Raw genomic sequence first — 17,623 nt, forward strand, 5'->3', positions numbered from 1 at the left:
GAAAATATATACTGGCTAATCCAAAAGGTGTTTTCTATGATATACTGCAGATTTAAGCACATCTTTGACTGGTTTTGAAGAGGCAACTTTTTCTGCCCAAGTTCAGGTAATTCACTTGAAGACTTTCCACAGCCTGTAGCAAGATTACTGTGGGAATGCAGAAATGATAAGTCAATTATTAAGCATTCTGGTTGACAGCACCTCAGGCTTCAAAGAGCAAATTATTTCAGCATTGCGTATACTTAAGTATGGACAGCATTTGCTACAGACCTCTATTACTGACAAAAGGCAGTACAGATAGATGTACTGTTTGAATTTGGTAACACTTTAGTTGGAAATTGTGAACCACTTGCCCGCTGAGTCTACTTCATGACTGCTAGTTATGTTTTAATTGTGCCGGTTAAAAATCATGCTGAAAAAATTTACATTTGATAGGCAAAGTTAAGTTTGACTCCCATACTTGTCTCTCTGTAGGTTGCTAGAGGAAAGCATAAGGAAAGTAAGAAAAACAAGAGAATGAAAAGAGAAACCGCAGTTACGTTAAAAAAGAATTTCAAGTAAAGAAAAAAAAAAAAAACAAACGGAAACGAAGTTCTTTAATTTAGTGGCAAATACCAACCACAAATAAATATTAACATGCTAGCAGTAATTACGTGATAACTTTTACCAAAATCTTGAAAATTCTGTTAATATTAAATACAAATGCTTTTTTTTTTTTAAAAAGCTATTAGAAAACATAGTTATACAGGATGGGTTAGTGACAATCTCTCCCCCTCCCCCAATAAAAAACTATAGGTATAAACTGGCTAATATTAACTTTATTCTCAAAGTTTTTTTAAGAAAAAAAAAAACTCCCATAAAGCTGCACTATACTATAGTTTGGTTACATTGATAATGCTGGATGTAGTTTTCTATACCTAGGCATCCAAATTATCTTTATTAGCTAATTCATTCCAGAAGCAAATTCTGTCCGCAAGCTTTAGAGTAAACTAAACAGTATATTACATAGATAGGATACCTCTAAATGATATAAATCTTGAAGATGGGCTCTCGGACCATGTGATGTCAGTCCTGTAATAATATATTAAGATTTATGCCACCTGTGTTGAAAACATGGATAATTATTGGTAAATACCATCATGACTGAATTTTTACTATAATATAGTGCAGTTTTAGAAGCCTGGCATGGGCAATACAGTAATTCTTTTAAATTGAGAAATCAAAGAGGAAATAATAAATATATGGCAACTTGAGTATACTAGAAAAAGGGTAAAGATCAGAGCTCTGTTTAGCAGCAAAGAAAGGTAGTTTTATTCGTAAGTATAAGCACACCTGGTGAGTTAAATACAGGAGCTGAAGGGGCATTACATACAACTGTTTCAGCGAGCAATGTGTTATAGGGGTTGTTAGTGCCGTGGGGTCGAAGAAGAGGGTTTGTTAGTAGGTAATTGCCAGTCATTCCTAAAGCAAAGAAACAGAAAAAAAAAAGTACATCAGTTCTCTTATTTTTCGTGTTATAGTTGCAGTAAAGTACTTTTTGTATTCATCAAGGGTAGTGGACAAGCTGGCAACGGATAATCTGCTGAAATTTTCTGACTGTATTTGAACTACTAATTTGAAGGAGAAAGGGGAGAGGGAAGTTAAATTTCAGTAATTCACAGGTGCTTTCTAAGTCCCCCAAGTAAACACCTGCTGAGGATGACATTTACTAATTTATACAAAATCACTTTTAAACAAAAATGGCAATTAAATGCACAGAGATCAACATTATGTTTCAAGATGTTACTGCTTAATATTAAAAACCTAACCACTGAGGCCCAGAAGAGGGAATCTCAAACTTCCAGAATTTACAGGTGTGGGATTATCCCTCATGAAAACATCTGTGTTAATACCAACTTTGACACAAGCAGGAGGAAAAACAACTTTCACAAACAAATAAAAAAGTAGGACACGTTGCACAAAGCTTCTCTTAGTAAATGCAAGAGCACACACATGCCGAGGGGGAAGAAGGAGGCTGTGTACATAATGAATTATTAGATCATTCACAAACTCCATATCGTGAGAATTTTCATTCTGTAATCTTATTTGCCAGGTTTCAAAAATGAATCATTGAATAATTCATTTCCTTTTTGATAGTCATCTTAACAGAATTAGGTAAAACATCAGAGCAATGCAATAAACACACATTTCACTCACTCTTAATTGACAAATTACAAACCTTTCAATACTTATCAAACATACGTTTTGCATAGCTAATGTAATTTGGCAAAAAAATGTTTTAAAATTCAAGTTGGTTTTGATGTCATACATACTCCTTTTTTTCATTTTAAACCAGAATCTCATCAGAACAATGTCAACAGTGAAAAATGTCTTTAATATCTGTGATAATATATAGCACGTTATATTACAAATCAGTACATCAAGACAAATTAGCTGGATCAATTACCTCTTTAAGGATATATACAATAATGTGATTTTTCATACCAAATTCAAACTTACTAAGCTTGCATTCAGGATTATGTGTTTATATATGCACTTGTGTCTTTAGTATTTTATTTGCCAGCTTATTTTAAGTTAGGAATTATATTGATTATATGATAAGTTTCAAGCCGTAAAGACACTAAAACTAGCAATTCAAATAGAAAAAATTGCTTTGGGATTCTCGTGTACTTAACTGTTTGTTTATGAAGACTTACTGTAAAGGTTTTTGATACTGATTTTGTACTTTCTTTTTTTTTTTTTTTTTTCAACGTTTATTTATTTTTGGGACAGAGAGAGACAGAGCATGAACGGGGGAGGGGCAGAGAGAGAGGGAGACACAGAATCGGAAACAGGCTCCAGGCTCCGAGCCATCAGCCCAGAGCCTGACGCGGGGCTCGAACTCACGGACCGTGAGATCGTGACCTGGCTGAAGTCGGACGCTCAACCGACTGCGCCACCCAGGCGCCCCCTGATTTTGTACTTTCTGAAAGAAGTGTAAAATAAAATAATTTTACAAATAAGAATTTTCACTGCAAAATTGGCACTGTTTAATGTGAAGAGTAGTTATTCTAATTACGTTAATGTTTTAAAAAGAAAACTTTCATAAATGCCTCAGAAAGGATGAATTTGTGTTCACTAAAGGAAAACAGTTTAATCTGTGGCAAAGTATGTTCTTAGCAATTACTTTCTCCAGGCTCATTCTGTTAACGTGGACTTTGAAAGTATACTTTTTGCATTACAGTACTGAACAAGATGAATTTATATGTACTTTCATAAAGGATAAAAGTTGACTCAACAGGTTTAAGAGCTTGTGATGTAAACCTATTTTGAGAGGAACAAATATCAGTGTTTTCTCTGAAATTCTTGTAAATTGGCAAAAGGTACAAAATTTATATTGTAAACTCAAATTTTCCTAGTAACTGACCTTGATTAAGTGTTGACGTGCTATTGATGTCACCTGAGATAAAAGAAGATTCAGACTGTTTTCTCACAGTGTCATTCCACATCCTTCTTATACGACTCTATTAATATAAAATAGCAAGACATATGTTATGTTAGTTTCCCCAAGCTCACCTTAAAGACACACAAAGATCTACCCTAAACAATCTGTGTAGGATTATCTGGTGGCCTTTAAAAAGAAATGTGTGTGGATTCTGGTCTAAAACTAAGGAAGTCTATACTGCTTTGTTGCTTTTGTACTAAAGAATATTTAATCTTCCACTCCTAAAAAGTTTTACTTTTAATGGCCTTTTTAAAAAAGAGGAGATGATTGATTATTCAACACATGTTTATTGAGTGCCCACTGTGAGAGAGCACTATGGCTATAGAACTTTCGAATATCCCCAAAATGATGATAGACTTCTAAAAGAAGGATGCACTCTCAAAAATGGATGTTCACACCTCAAGAAACACCTTGAAGAAATACTTAGGAAGAAATTAAAACCAAAGTACTAAAAATGTAAGTATTTGCTACCTAGATCATTATAACGAGGAGACAATTAGTGCATCTGAACAGAACATGTCTCAGTAGGCTTTCTATAAAGAAGGTTAATTAAAGACGCTGTCAAATTCTTTGTTACCTGTGTGCCAGAGGAGTAGCGAGCGCTGGTTCTGGTGGTCGATGCCTTCACTGAACTGTGGGGGCTCTCAGTTGGGAGGCCGCCGCAGCAATAGGAGTGTCTGAAGCACTTGCCGTATTCTTTGCGTACCTGCGTTGAAGAACCACAAGACCGAGAGATTAATACAAATATACTTGCCCCTCTTTTCTCTAAATGAGCAGTGGAGACGACTGAGAGGAGTAAGTTCCACTAACACTTCTCAGTGGAGAAAATACAATGAATGTACAAAACCAAGTTCAACTGAAATGGCTGACACAGCAATAAGAAAAGTATCTCTGTCTACCAGACTGGCTAGGAGGACCTTCTAAATGTGATGTAATATGTAGAAATGCTTTATGCCTTATTATTATACAAGTGTTATTTATATACATACATATATATACATATATAAAATATTTTAAAGCTTTAGTCTATCTACATACTTAGTAACCCCAGTTTTATATTTCATAATATGACAAAAAATTAGTACTTTCCTCGCTTAATTACATTTAACCACACATAATTCAGTCATTTAAAGTTTATACGCTTCATGTCCTTTTACGTAGGTCAATACATAAACTTCTTTTACTGGATTGCATAGTTTTGCGGGTAACCTCTTTATAATGACAAGACTACTTTGGCACAAGAATAAAGAAAAAAAAAGTACTTTGATACATATGCTATTAATTAGGATGGAATGTTTTCTTCATTTTCTGATGTGTCTAGCTTTAACATTTAGTGTAGAGAGTCTAAGATGCCTATTCACTTCATTAGCACACAAGGGAACTATTTATGCAATTTCCATTCACATTAATGAGATACCCATGTAATTTCCCTTTTCCCCTGAAGCTTGGATATATGAATAGATGGAAAAGCTGTTAGGCCTGAAGAAAATTTAAAGTGAACTTTAAAAAGTAAAGTCCAAACAACTGCTAAATACTAGGGCCCCACCTAGAGAGGTGGTACAGAATTCGTGGGGGGGAGTGGAGAAGAGGGCTGGATTCTGTGCAGCTCTCCTGGCATATGAACAAGTTTTTCTCGGGCTTAGAGCCAGAATGAAATCAGAACAGACGAGGAGGAGAAGCTGCCTAAGAAATTATTTTGTAGTGGGTTGCAAAAACACTAAAAACACTTTTCCCTCCTCAGAGTTCTATGTTCTGTATCTGCCTACAAAGACCATGACTTTGACACTTATTCCTTGAAGAATTGGAGAATTAAAGTTACTAGACGACCTTTTAAATCTAAGTGCGCTTGCATTTTCATCCTCTTAGCTTTATTTAACGACACCTATTAGAACAAATAACAATGGAGTTGAACTTTCAAAGCATTTTCTTCGCCCAAATATGCTCACTCGAGCAGTAAGAGGTGTGATTTTAACTAAATCATTTTATGTCATATTCTTAACCATTCATCCTGGCAGCACCCAACAGGACATATCCCAGACTAAGTAGAATGTGTTCAAAAGAAGTGCAACACAATGTTTCCAAAACATAATTGTTAATTAAAAAAGCACAGCAGAATCTCTTTGTTCAATCAATCCGCACACCTCTCTGAGGAAATAATGACCACCTCAGTCTTTCTCTGCCAAATTTATGCTTTATGTCAAACACATTTGGAAGAAATTATGGTATGTGATCACATACACGCATACAAAATGCTCACTTGTGTAAGAAATAGTAAAAGCCACGACAATTACAACGTTATACCTGTATAAAGTTTAGAAAATTAAAGTTATTATTAAATAACACCTGATACCTCAGAAAAAAATGTCTTCTACATTTAATGGCTATTAACTGCTCTGAAACGCGGCATGACCAAGACAATGGCAATCAAAATGGCATTTTATCCAAATAATACCCTCCAACGTTGGTTTTGCCTAATGCCTATATTGCTGTGAAAGCGCGTGATCTGTCAGTACTGCAGATGCCACTGTCATTATCTCAAAATTACAGCTTCCTCAACAACTGATGGAAGTGACAACACTATCATCTTGTCAGGACTGAAAACATAATCGTTTTTGCTTTCACAATTCTATTTCTCTGTTCAATTTAGTGACCAACTAGTAATAACAGAATAAAAAGACTATATTAGATACGCAGACAGAGAAAGGATGATACCTAGTTAAATGGAGGCTAAGCTATTCTCTTAGTTTACATGTTCGTGCAAATGTTTCATCTTTAACTTTCGTTTTTGAATCATTTTTGCTGGCTCCACTTTTAACAGAAAATCAGGACAAAATAATAAGACGTGAGATATTAAATTACTGGGTTTTAGATCTTTCACAACTACTCAAAAGGTAACACTAATATTAATTGTTTGCACGTCTGGTGCTTTTAAAATCAAGGTCACTTATCCTTATGCTCAATTTCATTTTGGACCGCTGCACTCCCTTCATCGAGCAAAGCATGAGACTACTTAACCTTTTTGTTATCTCGTACACCCCTTGCACGAAGAGCATTTTTGTAGACCCCACTAGTAACGAAGAACTCTTAAACTGGTTTAGTGTCTGGTTTATAATATTCCCAAAACGAGATCCAAAAGATGATTGGGATTGACATATTTTATTATGAAGCCTGCATTTCCAGACATGCATTACAACCAACTGGAGATTAAAAATGTGATTCTATTTGGTAATCTGCCAGCTATAAAACTGTACAACCTTCTCTATTTCACCTATTAATTTCTAGCCAAAGAACAAGCTGGCAGAGCTCCGAAGTGTCTTCACTTACTTTCTTTTGGAGAGCACAGTGAAAGATGAAAATGAACACTCCCTGGAAAGCATTAAAGATGGTGAAGAGATATGCCATCACAATAGTCTCCTCATTAATAAAAAGCAACCCAAATGACCAGGTTAGGCCAAGAAGACACAGAAGAGCAAAAGCGCCAAGCACCCAAGACCTGAAAAAATAGAGCGAATTTTATTAACAAGTCCAATGAGAGAACAACACGTATCGCACTTAAATATTCACATATCAGTAGTAGCAGTTGACTTTCTCTATGTTCACATTCAAACTCAACAGCATTTTGGCTTTAACCTTTCATTGATTAGAGAAAGAACAATAGCATTTAGTACTGCAGCCTCCAGAGAAAACAGCGACAGCAGGTATGACCTTTTCTCACTCCAGCATTAACAAAGTATCAAAACTATATTAAAATACAAGGTGTAACACATCCCCCCTGACTTTATTGACTTTTATGTGCATCTTAGTAAAAGGAATTAAGGAGTCCTTAATTAGCTTACTCCTATATTCTTATTCCTGTGGTGTACTCATGACACTGAATAATGTGACACATACAGAAAGGTTAAATGGCAGATAATCACTGAACACCTAAACTGCAAATTCTAATAAACTAATCTTAGGTGAACCTAAGGTTTTATAACTAAAGCATGAAGAAGCCTAGCTGAAATGGGACAAAAATATGAGAACAATTTCAAAATAAAATAATTTTGGAGAGATTTCATCATGAATAGCTTAAGGAGAAAAGAACTGTAGAAAATAGGACGGAATGAAAAGGATTTAAAGTCAGTGCATTCCATGTCTAACTAATGATCTTACTTGATAAATGGCTTATTATCTTCATAGCTAGAAAGCATTATAAGCAGAAAAGAGAAACAAAATTATTAGACAGAATTAAAATAGAAAGTAATAAGAAAGCATTTATATATTTTATAAATTAGTCAAAATTAAGAAAGTCAAAATGCAGAGGCAAGCAATTAAAAAATAAAGGCATATTATAGTTTAAAAATACTATAGCAAATTAGATATTCCAAAATAATTATAAAAATTAAGGGCAATTCATGATATTGACGGATTTGTAAAAAATATAAATCATGCCATAAATTTGTTAAGGTAGGGTTCTATCTTACCCAGGTAAGTCCGTATTATAGTAGCCATCACAAACACGGTAATTACTGGTGGAGATGAGAAGACAGAAAGAGGAAAAGGAAGAAAAGAGAGAGATGCTAAAGATTAGCTCTCTCTCTTACCATGCAACATGCAATGAAGCTGGCACTGACCTATCTAAAACATCTAATTGTTTTTTTTTAAATTGCCCTTACTATAGATCTGCCATTTTTTACATTAAAAATATATCTTTCACAATCCCATTATAACCAACTTGAATAATACCTCCTCCAATTTTAAATTAACTCACATTTAAAAGATAACTCTTAAAATGCTTCCATGAATGACTTAATGAATCAACAGCTATCAATTTTTTTAATTAGATAGCATTTTCCATGGATAGGACATTGTAGTTTTTGTTCAATATTGAAATAAAGTAAACATTTCTTTAATTGCCATGAAAACAACAGATAATCTCCAAGTTAACAACAGTAATAGAAAAAATTATTTTAGGGAAACGGGATTAGAAGTAGAAACTGCTCAGAATCCTTAAATCAGGAAAGCCATTTAACAAAACAAACAATATAATCATATCAGCCATGCAAACAGGAACATCATTTTGAACTGCATTTTAAATTCAAATGAAATTGCTACAGTGATATGGAATTTCCACAAAGCTACCGAAACAATTTCTTGGCTCTAGATGAAGACAGAAATTATCTAATTTTTGACCAATGTCCGTGACATGGTCAACGTAAGGCTCGACCTTGATCAGTAAAACATCATTCTGAATAATTTCTACAGTTGATAGAAGGTATTCATGTATTCTCTGTGGAGAATATCTTTCACTTAGTTTGTCAAGCACTAGAATTAAAATACCAAATACTTACTTAATGTTTTCCAACCTGCTAGAATCTGGTTTCAAAGTGTTTGAGTGCTTCACCATTTTGCATAATGTGATCACCAGGAAGATAATATTTAGCTGTTATAACAAATAAAGAATTAGACACCATAACCGAAGAGTAAAAAATGAATCCGTTTTTGCAAATACACTTAATGAGTTAATGCAGCTAAGTGTCAATGACACGAGTACATGGTGGGCACTGACTCCATTTTACAGGCAATGATCCGGTTGAATCCCCCCCCAAAAGAAATACTCTGGCTATGTATGATCGATTTTTTAATAGATCATTTGACATGAAATCGCAACCTCATTAAATCAGCATCATGTGGTGACGACTAAATAAATTAGAAAACCTAAATTAGTTTCTTTAGCTAGAGGTACTCCAGGGCCTAAAAGCCATCTAATGGAAACACTGAAGTGAATTCTTCAGAAGGGGCATTTACATCATATCATGTAGCTTCTAAGAATTGCTGGACTTGGGGCCCTAAGATGCAGCTGAGAGTCTAGCTTTTGATTTTGACTGATTAAATGAGGACAGTAACATTTGCACAATCTCTTTATAAGGTCATTGTGAGGATCAAATGAAAGAAAACATGGAAAATGATGAAAGAATATCCGTTAGTTATATAAAGTAAGATAAACTTTTAAAATAGGTATATATTTGCTATTTAACTGTTAAAAGCCATCAGTCCTTTTTTCCTTATGCCTCTCTGTTGTATGGACGTAGGTAAATTCTGAAGAAAGGCTACTTTGAGTCCCTCTAAACAGTGTTAGAGTCCCTCCAAACACTGAGCTGTGCAGAGAAATCGAAATGCAAACAAAAGCAAACTGGGGAAGATGGAACCTGACAGGGAAGGAAGGCTTGGGAGGTCAACATGAGCGAACTCAGAAGAATAGACATGTTTTGACTGAGAGAGATAAGGGTTTGTAATTTGCATTTGCTTCTACAGAAACCTGGAAGAACACTGGACAGAGAGAAGGCAGCTCCATTCTTATGCTCCAAAAATAGAACTTAAAAGCTTGATCACTCCTGGATTTGACATTTTATTCACTTCAGATTATTACTTTTAGAAAGACAAAACAAAGTTATATTTTGTGAGCTTTACTTGGCTTACAGAGAGTGCAAGCAAGCCCAAATGGAGTATTCAGAAAAGGACAAACAGGGACAAAAGCAATTTCTTGGTGGTAAACACTCAATATAATTTTGTGATAATAACATGATCATTTTTACTGAGTCACAACACCATCTGATAAAGTGATAACATTATTTTACTCATTCATCACTACTTCTGATTTTATCATTAGGAAAAAATTACATAGGCCAATAAATAAAATTTCCAAGCCCTTCCTAATGATGAGTTTAGGAACAGAGTGAAGGCTTTAATCTAAGCTGTTTATCACTCATTTTGTCAACTGTGCCTTATTATTTCCTTTAGAAGTAGAATTTCCTCTTAAGGGATAAAATGAGGTTAATGGGCATAATTTGCAAGTGTTGGCAGATAGCATTCTATCGTTTCATGTTAATTACTTAACATTAACAAAAGAAGGACAAAAGAAGCTCTCTGTTTAAAAACTATTTAAAAATTAATTTATTAAAATACTTGTCTAGAGAAAAAGCAAACCCATTTGTAGAAACATTTTTCTACCTTTATATTCTGACGATTATTCCAGTTGGTCACGATATAAGCAAATGGCTTGCATTTTCACGGGCAATTCATTCAACAAATATTTATTGACCCTACTGCTCCACACAAGAATGTGCTTACTGTATTGTGGTTAAGACACATTTTCTTCCTTTGAGAAATTAGGGAGATCCTTTTGGTAGTACGGTAAATATCTGATTTAGTTTCTAAAGAATGATGGTACAGTATATCTCTAATTTTTTTAAAGGCAAAATCAACAGTGTTTTTACTCTTTGATTTTATGCAAGAGTACATCTTCACTAGTACAAGTAGAGAATAGTTACAAATAAGAATGCTACGTACCCTAAAAACAAACAAACCAGACCCCAAACAAACACAAAAATGTATGCAACTCTTAGGAAAGAGTTGCAGATTCAGAGTTAAAATCCTTTAAATCTCTCAACCCTTCTTTTTGAATGTCCTCATAGAAACACTGATTTCTTTCACCCCATAATTCTGCACCCGGTGCTGTTTCATCCCTCTTCCTTTTCTTACACAATTTCCTGAAGCACACAGGGCCCCAGTTTGATGTTCATCACTTTCTAAGCATGTTAATTATTCCCTCAGGAATAAAATAATAGTAGTAGTAGCAGTTAGTAGTAGTACATGGCAGGAAGGAAAAAAAAGCTACCCACTATAATGCATAAATTAGAAAAAAAATAAAGAATGTGAATGTGAAAAGATGTGGTTGTATAAAGGATTGCTATTAAAGGAAAACGAGTAGAAAATGTGAAATTTTGAGGATGAACACATCCCAACATATTTTTCAATGAAGACAATTAGACAAAAATCTGTTATTTAAGAAGTAACACATTTTCCAGTAACACTGGAAATGAAAATGAAATCTACCTATAAAAAATAGAATTAAAGCTTAAATGTGATACAAAGCAGGGCGCCTGGGTGGTTCAGTTGGTTGAGCATCTGACTTCAGCTAACGTCATGAATCTCAGTCCCCCCTCTCTGCCCTCCCCTGCCTGTGCTCTCTCTCTCTTTTTTTCTCTCTCTCAAAAATAAATAAACATTTTAAAATATATGATACAAAGCCATTTTTTTAAAGACTGAAGACGAACCAAGTTGAATGTGACACAGAAAACATCTCTTATTTAATCTTTAAGAAACAGAGTGTTAGCTACATCTCCCCTTCCTCTCTCCTCATCTTACTGAGGTTTTTTGTAACGTATGTGTTTAATGCTTCTTTCTAGTTACAAATATAATATATTCAAAATACATACAAGTTCAGCAAAATGGGATAACCAACAACAACCCTATCTATCTCCAGAGGTAACAGGAAACACTTGGAGAGCCATGCTACATTCAGAGATGTTAAATGCCTTGCCAAAGATTACTTAGCCACTAGAATGTCAGTGCTGAGATTCAATATACTGTGCACTGGCTCCACAGTCCAGCATCTTTACAAACAAAACTGACCAATTTATTCTGGTGAGAAAATTAAGAGTTTGCTAGCAAAACAAAATTAAACTAGCTCTGTATTTAACAACAAAAAAAAGGGTTCTACGTCTATGAAGAGTAATCCATTTTAGAAATCACTGAAGAGTTGGTGAATGAGTTGAAGATAAACAATAAGTACATTAATAAATTACAACTTCAAAGAAATTCTGAACACAAGAGGTATGCTGTTCAAATGACTTCTCCCTGATTGGCTTGCTAGAAGAACTATTTCTCTTTTTCTTTGTAAAACACTGCTGTCCCATAATCAGCAAATGGCTACAATGTCCACGTACTTCTACTCCCATGAGACAAATTGTATATCTAACACTTAGTTCTATTTTCTCAAACCTGTTTGTGTTCTACTCACATAGCTAAACATCACACAAACCCATAAAACTGAGTCTGAAAAGAGGCTGTAGTTTCTAACATTCTTTAATTTAGTGTTTTAAAAAGATGTCCTAAAAATGAATCTTTTTAAAAACAATTAAAAATATCAGAAAAATAATCATAAAATCACAGAAGGAGTTTTGCACTCAGATTATTTAAAAAATGTCTGAGTTCTCCAATTAAAAAAAAACTAAACACAAGAATCATAACCAATGTACTAATATTTAGGTGCCAAGAAATTTATAGTTAAAGCCAATACTAATTTAGACTTTGAAATATGACTTGAAAATATACAAATAATGAGGGAACGGTATCTTCAAAGTGACAAAATACCATCATTTCAAGACAAAGTAGTAATGAAAAAAGGCACACTAGACATATCGTGGACTACAATATAAAACGGCCAAAAAAAAAAAAAAATTGCTAAGTGTAAGATACTCTCTTTTCCCCAGTTCCACACTAAAAATAAAAATCTCACCAACAATGTATTTATTAGTCCTATTAAAGAAATGAAAAAGATACTTATGTCATTTAGGTATTGAACATTTTAATATACTATCACCAAAATGGATGACAGTGAAATCCTTTCTGGAATTAAATAGAACGATTCCTGAAGTGTAAATAATTTTTTAAAATGAGGTTTTAGAGTTCTCTTCTGTCTCCACTGCTAAAAAAAAAAAGGTAAATATATTTATTTTCATAGAAAAAATATTGTTGGCTGTGATCTTTTTCAGGAGGTGATACAGTCTTGATAAGAGTCATGATTTTGTACAGTAAACTATTTCAGTAGATGTTTTTCCCCCTCTCCCTTCTCCTTTCTTGTTCTCTTAAAATGTAACTGAGAGAATCAGAACAAGAAATTGAAGGGCAGATAGAAATATCTCTGATTAAATCTATCATACAAAATAGTCACTTAAAGGCAAAAAAAGTTAGTTTCAAAGTTCTGAGTTCTTCCTTCTTTGCATTTTCCTCAGGACATAAATGGCTCTTTATAGCCATAAACTTCTGTGTGTGTGTGTGTGTGTGTGTGTGGTTTTTTTTTTCCTGATTAGAGTAAGGGATTTCTTTCTCCTCACTTTTATTTCTTCCCAATTTACTTTCCTGCATTTGGTATGCATTTAAAAAAATAAAAGAAAAAAAAATTCCAACCATCAAATGGAATTTCCCCTATTTCTTCCTGGAAAGCATACAAAAAGGCAGCCCTTCACGTGCTGCTCTTGTTCCAAATTCCAATGGAGCCACTTTCTGTCCACTTGGGTTTTTTTTTCTTCTTTCTAACATAAATACTACTAAGTTTAAGCATAGTACAGATTTTGGGATAGTACATACTTTGATGCTATGCATCAGTGAGAAAGGAAAGAGACAGAATTAAAACCGTGTACACAAAGATTTGTCTAAACCTGGGAAGTGCATGTCATTTACTCAATCATCCACATAGAAGCCACTAGTGGGCACAGTATTAGGGCTGAATTATATAGTGTATGTCAACCCACTAGCCTAAATGCCCATACTGATGATTAATTTTAGAGATGAGGCAACGAGGAGACAACTCATCCAAGAATTAGTCAGATTTTAACTCTGCTGTGTGTGCGTGTGTGTGTGTGTGTGTGTGTGTGTTGTGTGTACACACCGGTAAATAGGTAGATGGATATCTCTTAATAGAATTCCATGTGGAAGAGACAGCGAGCAAATTCAGAAGAAGCACATTTTTCCTACTCAGCTAAATAGAGTAAATCACCAAATGGGGCATTCCTTCTCTTCTAATGACAAATAACACACTTTTACCTATCTCTAAACAATAATTTCATAAATTATTGTATAAATAATCTGCTAGTATAATTTGTTAATAAAGTTCTCCACTTAATGATACGGTGTAGCTAATCATCACCCATATGGATGACACAAAGGTACAAAGAAGTTTAGAAAAAGAATAAGGTACCACCGGTTATAGGAGCCCACAGTTTGTTTTACAGTCGTCAGCCTGCTCAATTGAATCACATCCGTCTAAGCTTAGCAGCTTAAAATTCATTCCACAGCTTGCAGTGCTGACATGGATATGATAAGACAGAAGAACAGAAACACCACTCTGAAGTAACCTAACTGAACTGCACATGTTCTGACCCTTTTTGTCCTCCCTGGAGCTTTTGCTACCTGGCAAATGCAACTCTAAAACTGCACTTGTATCTCCAGATCTTTGCTGTTAGCCAAGCAGAAACCTATTTCTCCCTGGGACTAGCAGCCGGAGAGGTGTTCTCTGAAGAAGACTTCTAAATGAGTGTGTGAGCTGAACTCTTACTGAACTGAATTAATTATTAACGATGCAGATGGAGCTGTCCAAATGATAAGAACAGCTCCTGACGTGTCATGATCCAAGCTTTCATTAAGCCATTTCAGGCATACTAATGGTTTCCCACTGCTCATTACTTACAAGCACTTTTCTCATAGATATAATAACTCTAGTGCCTGTAGGCAAGACAGTCTATAGAAATACAGAAGCAAGGAGTTTTATCTTCCATAGCATGTTATTTTTCTTCATAGAACATTATTAAAAATGTACACTTATTTAATACTACTAAATTAAATGGCTTCAATTCAGAAAAGTTGGAAATGCAAAACTATACTTTCCAGGAATATTGATAGGTAATTTTTGTTGTAAGAGTACTCCTTCAAAGGGTAGTATACGATATAACTTGTATTATTAAGATTTGTGTCTGAATTGACTTTTAAATATCCTTTATCATCAGGATATATATAATATAAATATATTAATATTCAACAAATGTGCTATACAATCCTATCATATCATATCTCAATTTAGGTCACATGCAAGATGTTTTACCCTTCTATATCACTCTGTCTCTCTGTGTTGGGATAATTAGAGGGCAAAGCAGTTACAGGAGAATTACTCCTAGGATCTGTACTGTCAAAACAGCTAACTGCTGTGTTTTTGTTTTTGTTTTTAAGTTGGGAACACTATTCCCAAAAGCCCTTCACATTTCAACCTAAATTATTTGGTACAGGGTAATAATGACAACAAGGCTAATAAATAATAGCAGGCTCACACTGTAGGTGGGCAATATAATAAAATGTGCTTTACCCATTTTCTTCCTAGAAGCTGACTATATGTGAACATTAAAGTCTTTAGGCCAAGTGACAAAGTTAATACTCTAAAGTCAGTATTTATTTTTAGATAGAAATAAACAAAACTGTGGCACAACAGAAGTTAACACATGATACTTTTATAGACCAAATGCCCCTAAAATGGTCTCTACAATTTTCAAAGTATCAATATGTTTAGCCAAGGGCTCAGGGGAAAAAAGAGAAGTCTTTAAGGATCATGCCACTTCTTGTCAGCTGTTTACCATTTATTTTAAGAATGGCTTAGGCTATGTTAACTTAAACCAACAACAAAAACTGGGGCAATCATTTGGATTAAAGAATTCTGGTGAGAAATCAGCTTTTCTAGGAACACTTGAACATGTTTTACTGGTTTGATTCATACAGGCATTCACCTCAAATTTTCATTTTGCTTTGTATGGTATATAAAATAATTCATTTTAAGGACAAAAGTACATACACTTGAAGTAGTTTTGAGTTTCCTTGAACTACTAAAATTTTTTCTCAATTTTATGAAACACCAGCTAACTACAGAAATATCCCAATAAGCTCATTTGTGTCATTTCTTTTAAAGAAGAAAAAAAATCCTTAAAATAGGTACTTAAAAGATATAGGCAATATTTAAACTTGTTTATGTTTCCTTTTCAAAGTTTTAAGTCCAAATATTTTAGCTACATCCTTTTATTTCAACTATATTTCAAATATTTGACTAATGGTAATATAAGCAGTTAAACACTTTAATGTCACTATAGTTAACTTGTATCAAATTTATTACTTTTTTATATTTCTTTTAAATTTTTTTTTTTAACGTTTATTTATTTTTGAGACAGAGAGAGACAGAGTATGAATGGAGGAGGGTCAGAGAGAGAGGGAGACACAGAATCTGAAACGGGCTCCAGGCTCTGAGCAGTCAGCACAGAGCCCAACGTGGGGCTTGAACTCACGGACCACGAGATCATGACCTGAGCCGAAGTCGGACGCTTCACCGACTGAGCCACCCAGGCGCCCCTACTTTTTTATATTTCTTAAAGACCAATATTTTTATTTGGGATTTTAAACTCTTAGAAAAATAATTTTATTTCTAATGAGTTTAAAAGTGATTTAATATTCATTTATTAATCTCAACTTAAAATCTTTTTGTTCCCCCACAAGAATTTAGGGTGTGGATATTTATTTAAAAGTACTAAATTACTACGTGGAAATTAATGTAATAAATATTAAGCTAATGTTCTTTCAATTCCATAAAACATTCATTTAATTTATAAATGCCACATAACTTGGTACAGGGCTAGTATTACAGGTTTTGGAGACAAAACTTCCTGAACTAAAACTCTTAGCAAAAAATTCACTACTCGAAAACAAAATATACACTTCAGTTATTCCTTACTAATTGTTAAACTAGGCTCAAATCATGTGATCTTAACATGGCTTATATATAGATAAATTTTACATGGCTTATATATAGAGATAAATTTTTTAGATTATGACATCACACTGTAGCAAACTAAGTTAGATTAAAAAAAGTACTTTTTAGAGGAAAGAGGATTTTTCAGAAATACTACTAATCAGCAATATATAAACTCTCAATAATGGTATAACATTTAAAATATACTTTATAATTTTACCCTGTAGGCTAGATATGTTTATAAATCTTTGAAAGCATAGATAAATTAACAATGAAAGCAATTATCCCTGTTTCAATAGCACTGCTAAAGCAGCAAACTAAAAATGAAGGGAAAATAGAGTCTCCTTACCAGAATAATGAAGGTAACTGGTCCAATGAAACTCCATATAAAATAGTTATCAACATGAAGCCAGCAACTATTATGAAAAGAAAAGAGTATGTATTAAGTAGCTTCAATGGATCCTCAAAATTACAAAAAAAATAGAATTTTAAAAATCTATCAGAAACCATCTTTACATTTGCTTTTGAAAATTCACTTATCACAGGTAAGAATAATTTTAATAACTCTTGAGTTGGCTTTGATGTAAACAGTAGTAATTTATTTACTTCAACCTACTGTTTTTCATTTCAGTTTTTAAATTTGGTAAAGGCATACATTATTATGCTTGTATGGGGAGAAGAATAAACCCCACAACACCCAGTCCCTGATTCATAAGATCTCTAACTTCACTAAGAAAAACCTGAAACTCGATATT

General features: G+C 33.9%; 1 protein-coding gene across 30 annotated transcripts in view; it reads right to left on the minus strand.

Moving 5' to 3' along the window:
* Window positions 1–17,623, minus strand: part of ADGRL2 (adhesion G protein-coupled receptor L2) — a 621,134-nt gene that overhangs the window by 4,068 nt on the left and 599,443 nt on the right. For 11 of the 30 annotated variants that reach the window (XM_053893337.1, XM_053893361.1, XM_053893366.1 and 8 more), the window contains 7 exons: window positions 17,218–17,284; window positions 8,815–8,906; window positions 7,948–7,992; window positions 6,809–6,977; window positions 4,062–4,190; window positions 3,407–3,503; window positions 1,333–1,461 (listed from right to left, as the gene is read on the minus strand). In XM_053893337.1, the coding sequence (XP_053749312.1) occupies window positions 1,333–1,461; window positions 3,407–3,503; window positions 4,062–4,190; window positions 6,809–6,977; window positions 7,948–7,992; window positions 8,815–8,906; window positions 17,218–17,284 (728 nt within the window). Of the gene's footprint in view, window positions 1–426; window positions 479–1,018; window positions 1,101–1,332; window positions 1,462–3,406; window positions 3,504–4,061; window positions 4,191–6,808; window positions 6,978–7,947; window positions 7,993–8,814; window positions 8,907–17,217; window positions 17,285–17,623 lie in introns of all 30 variants that reach the window. The other 19 variants (XM_053893371.1, XM_019413938.2, XM_053893379.1 and 16 more) reach the window with 8 other exon arrangements.

The sequence above is a fragment of the Panthera pardus genome, unplaced genomic scaffold (assembly GCF_024362965.1).
Source record: "Panthera pardus isolate Hobbes unplaced genomic scaffold, ASM2436296v1 HiC_scaffold_11, whole genome shotgun sequence".
Lineage (NCBI taxonomy): Eukaryota > Metazoa > Chordata > Mammalia > Carnivora > Felidae > Panthera > Panthera pardus.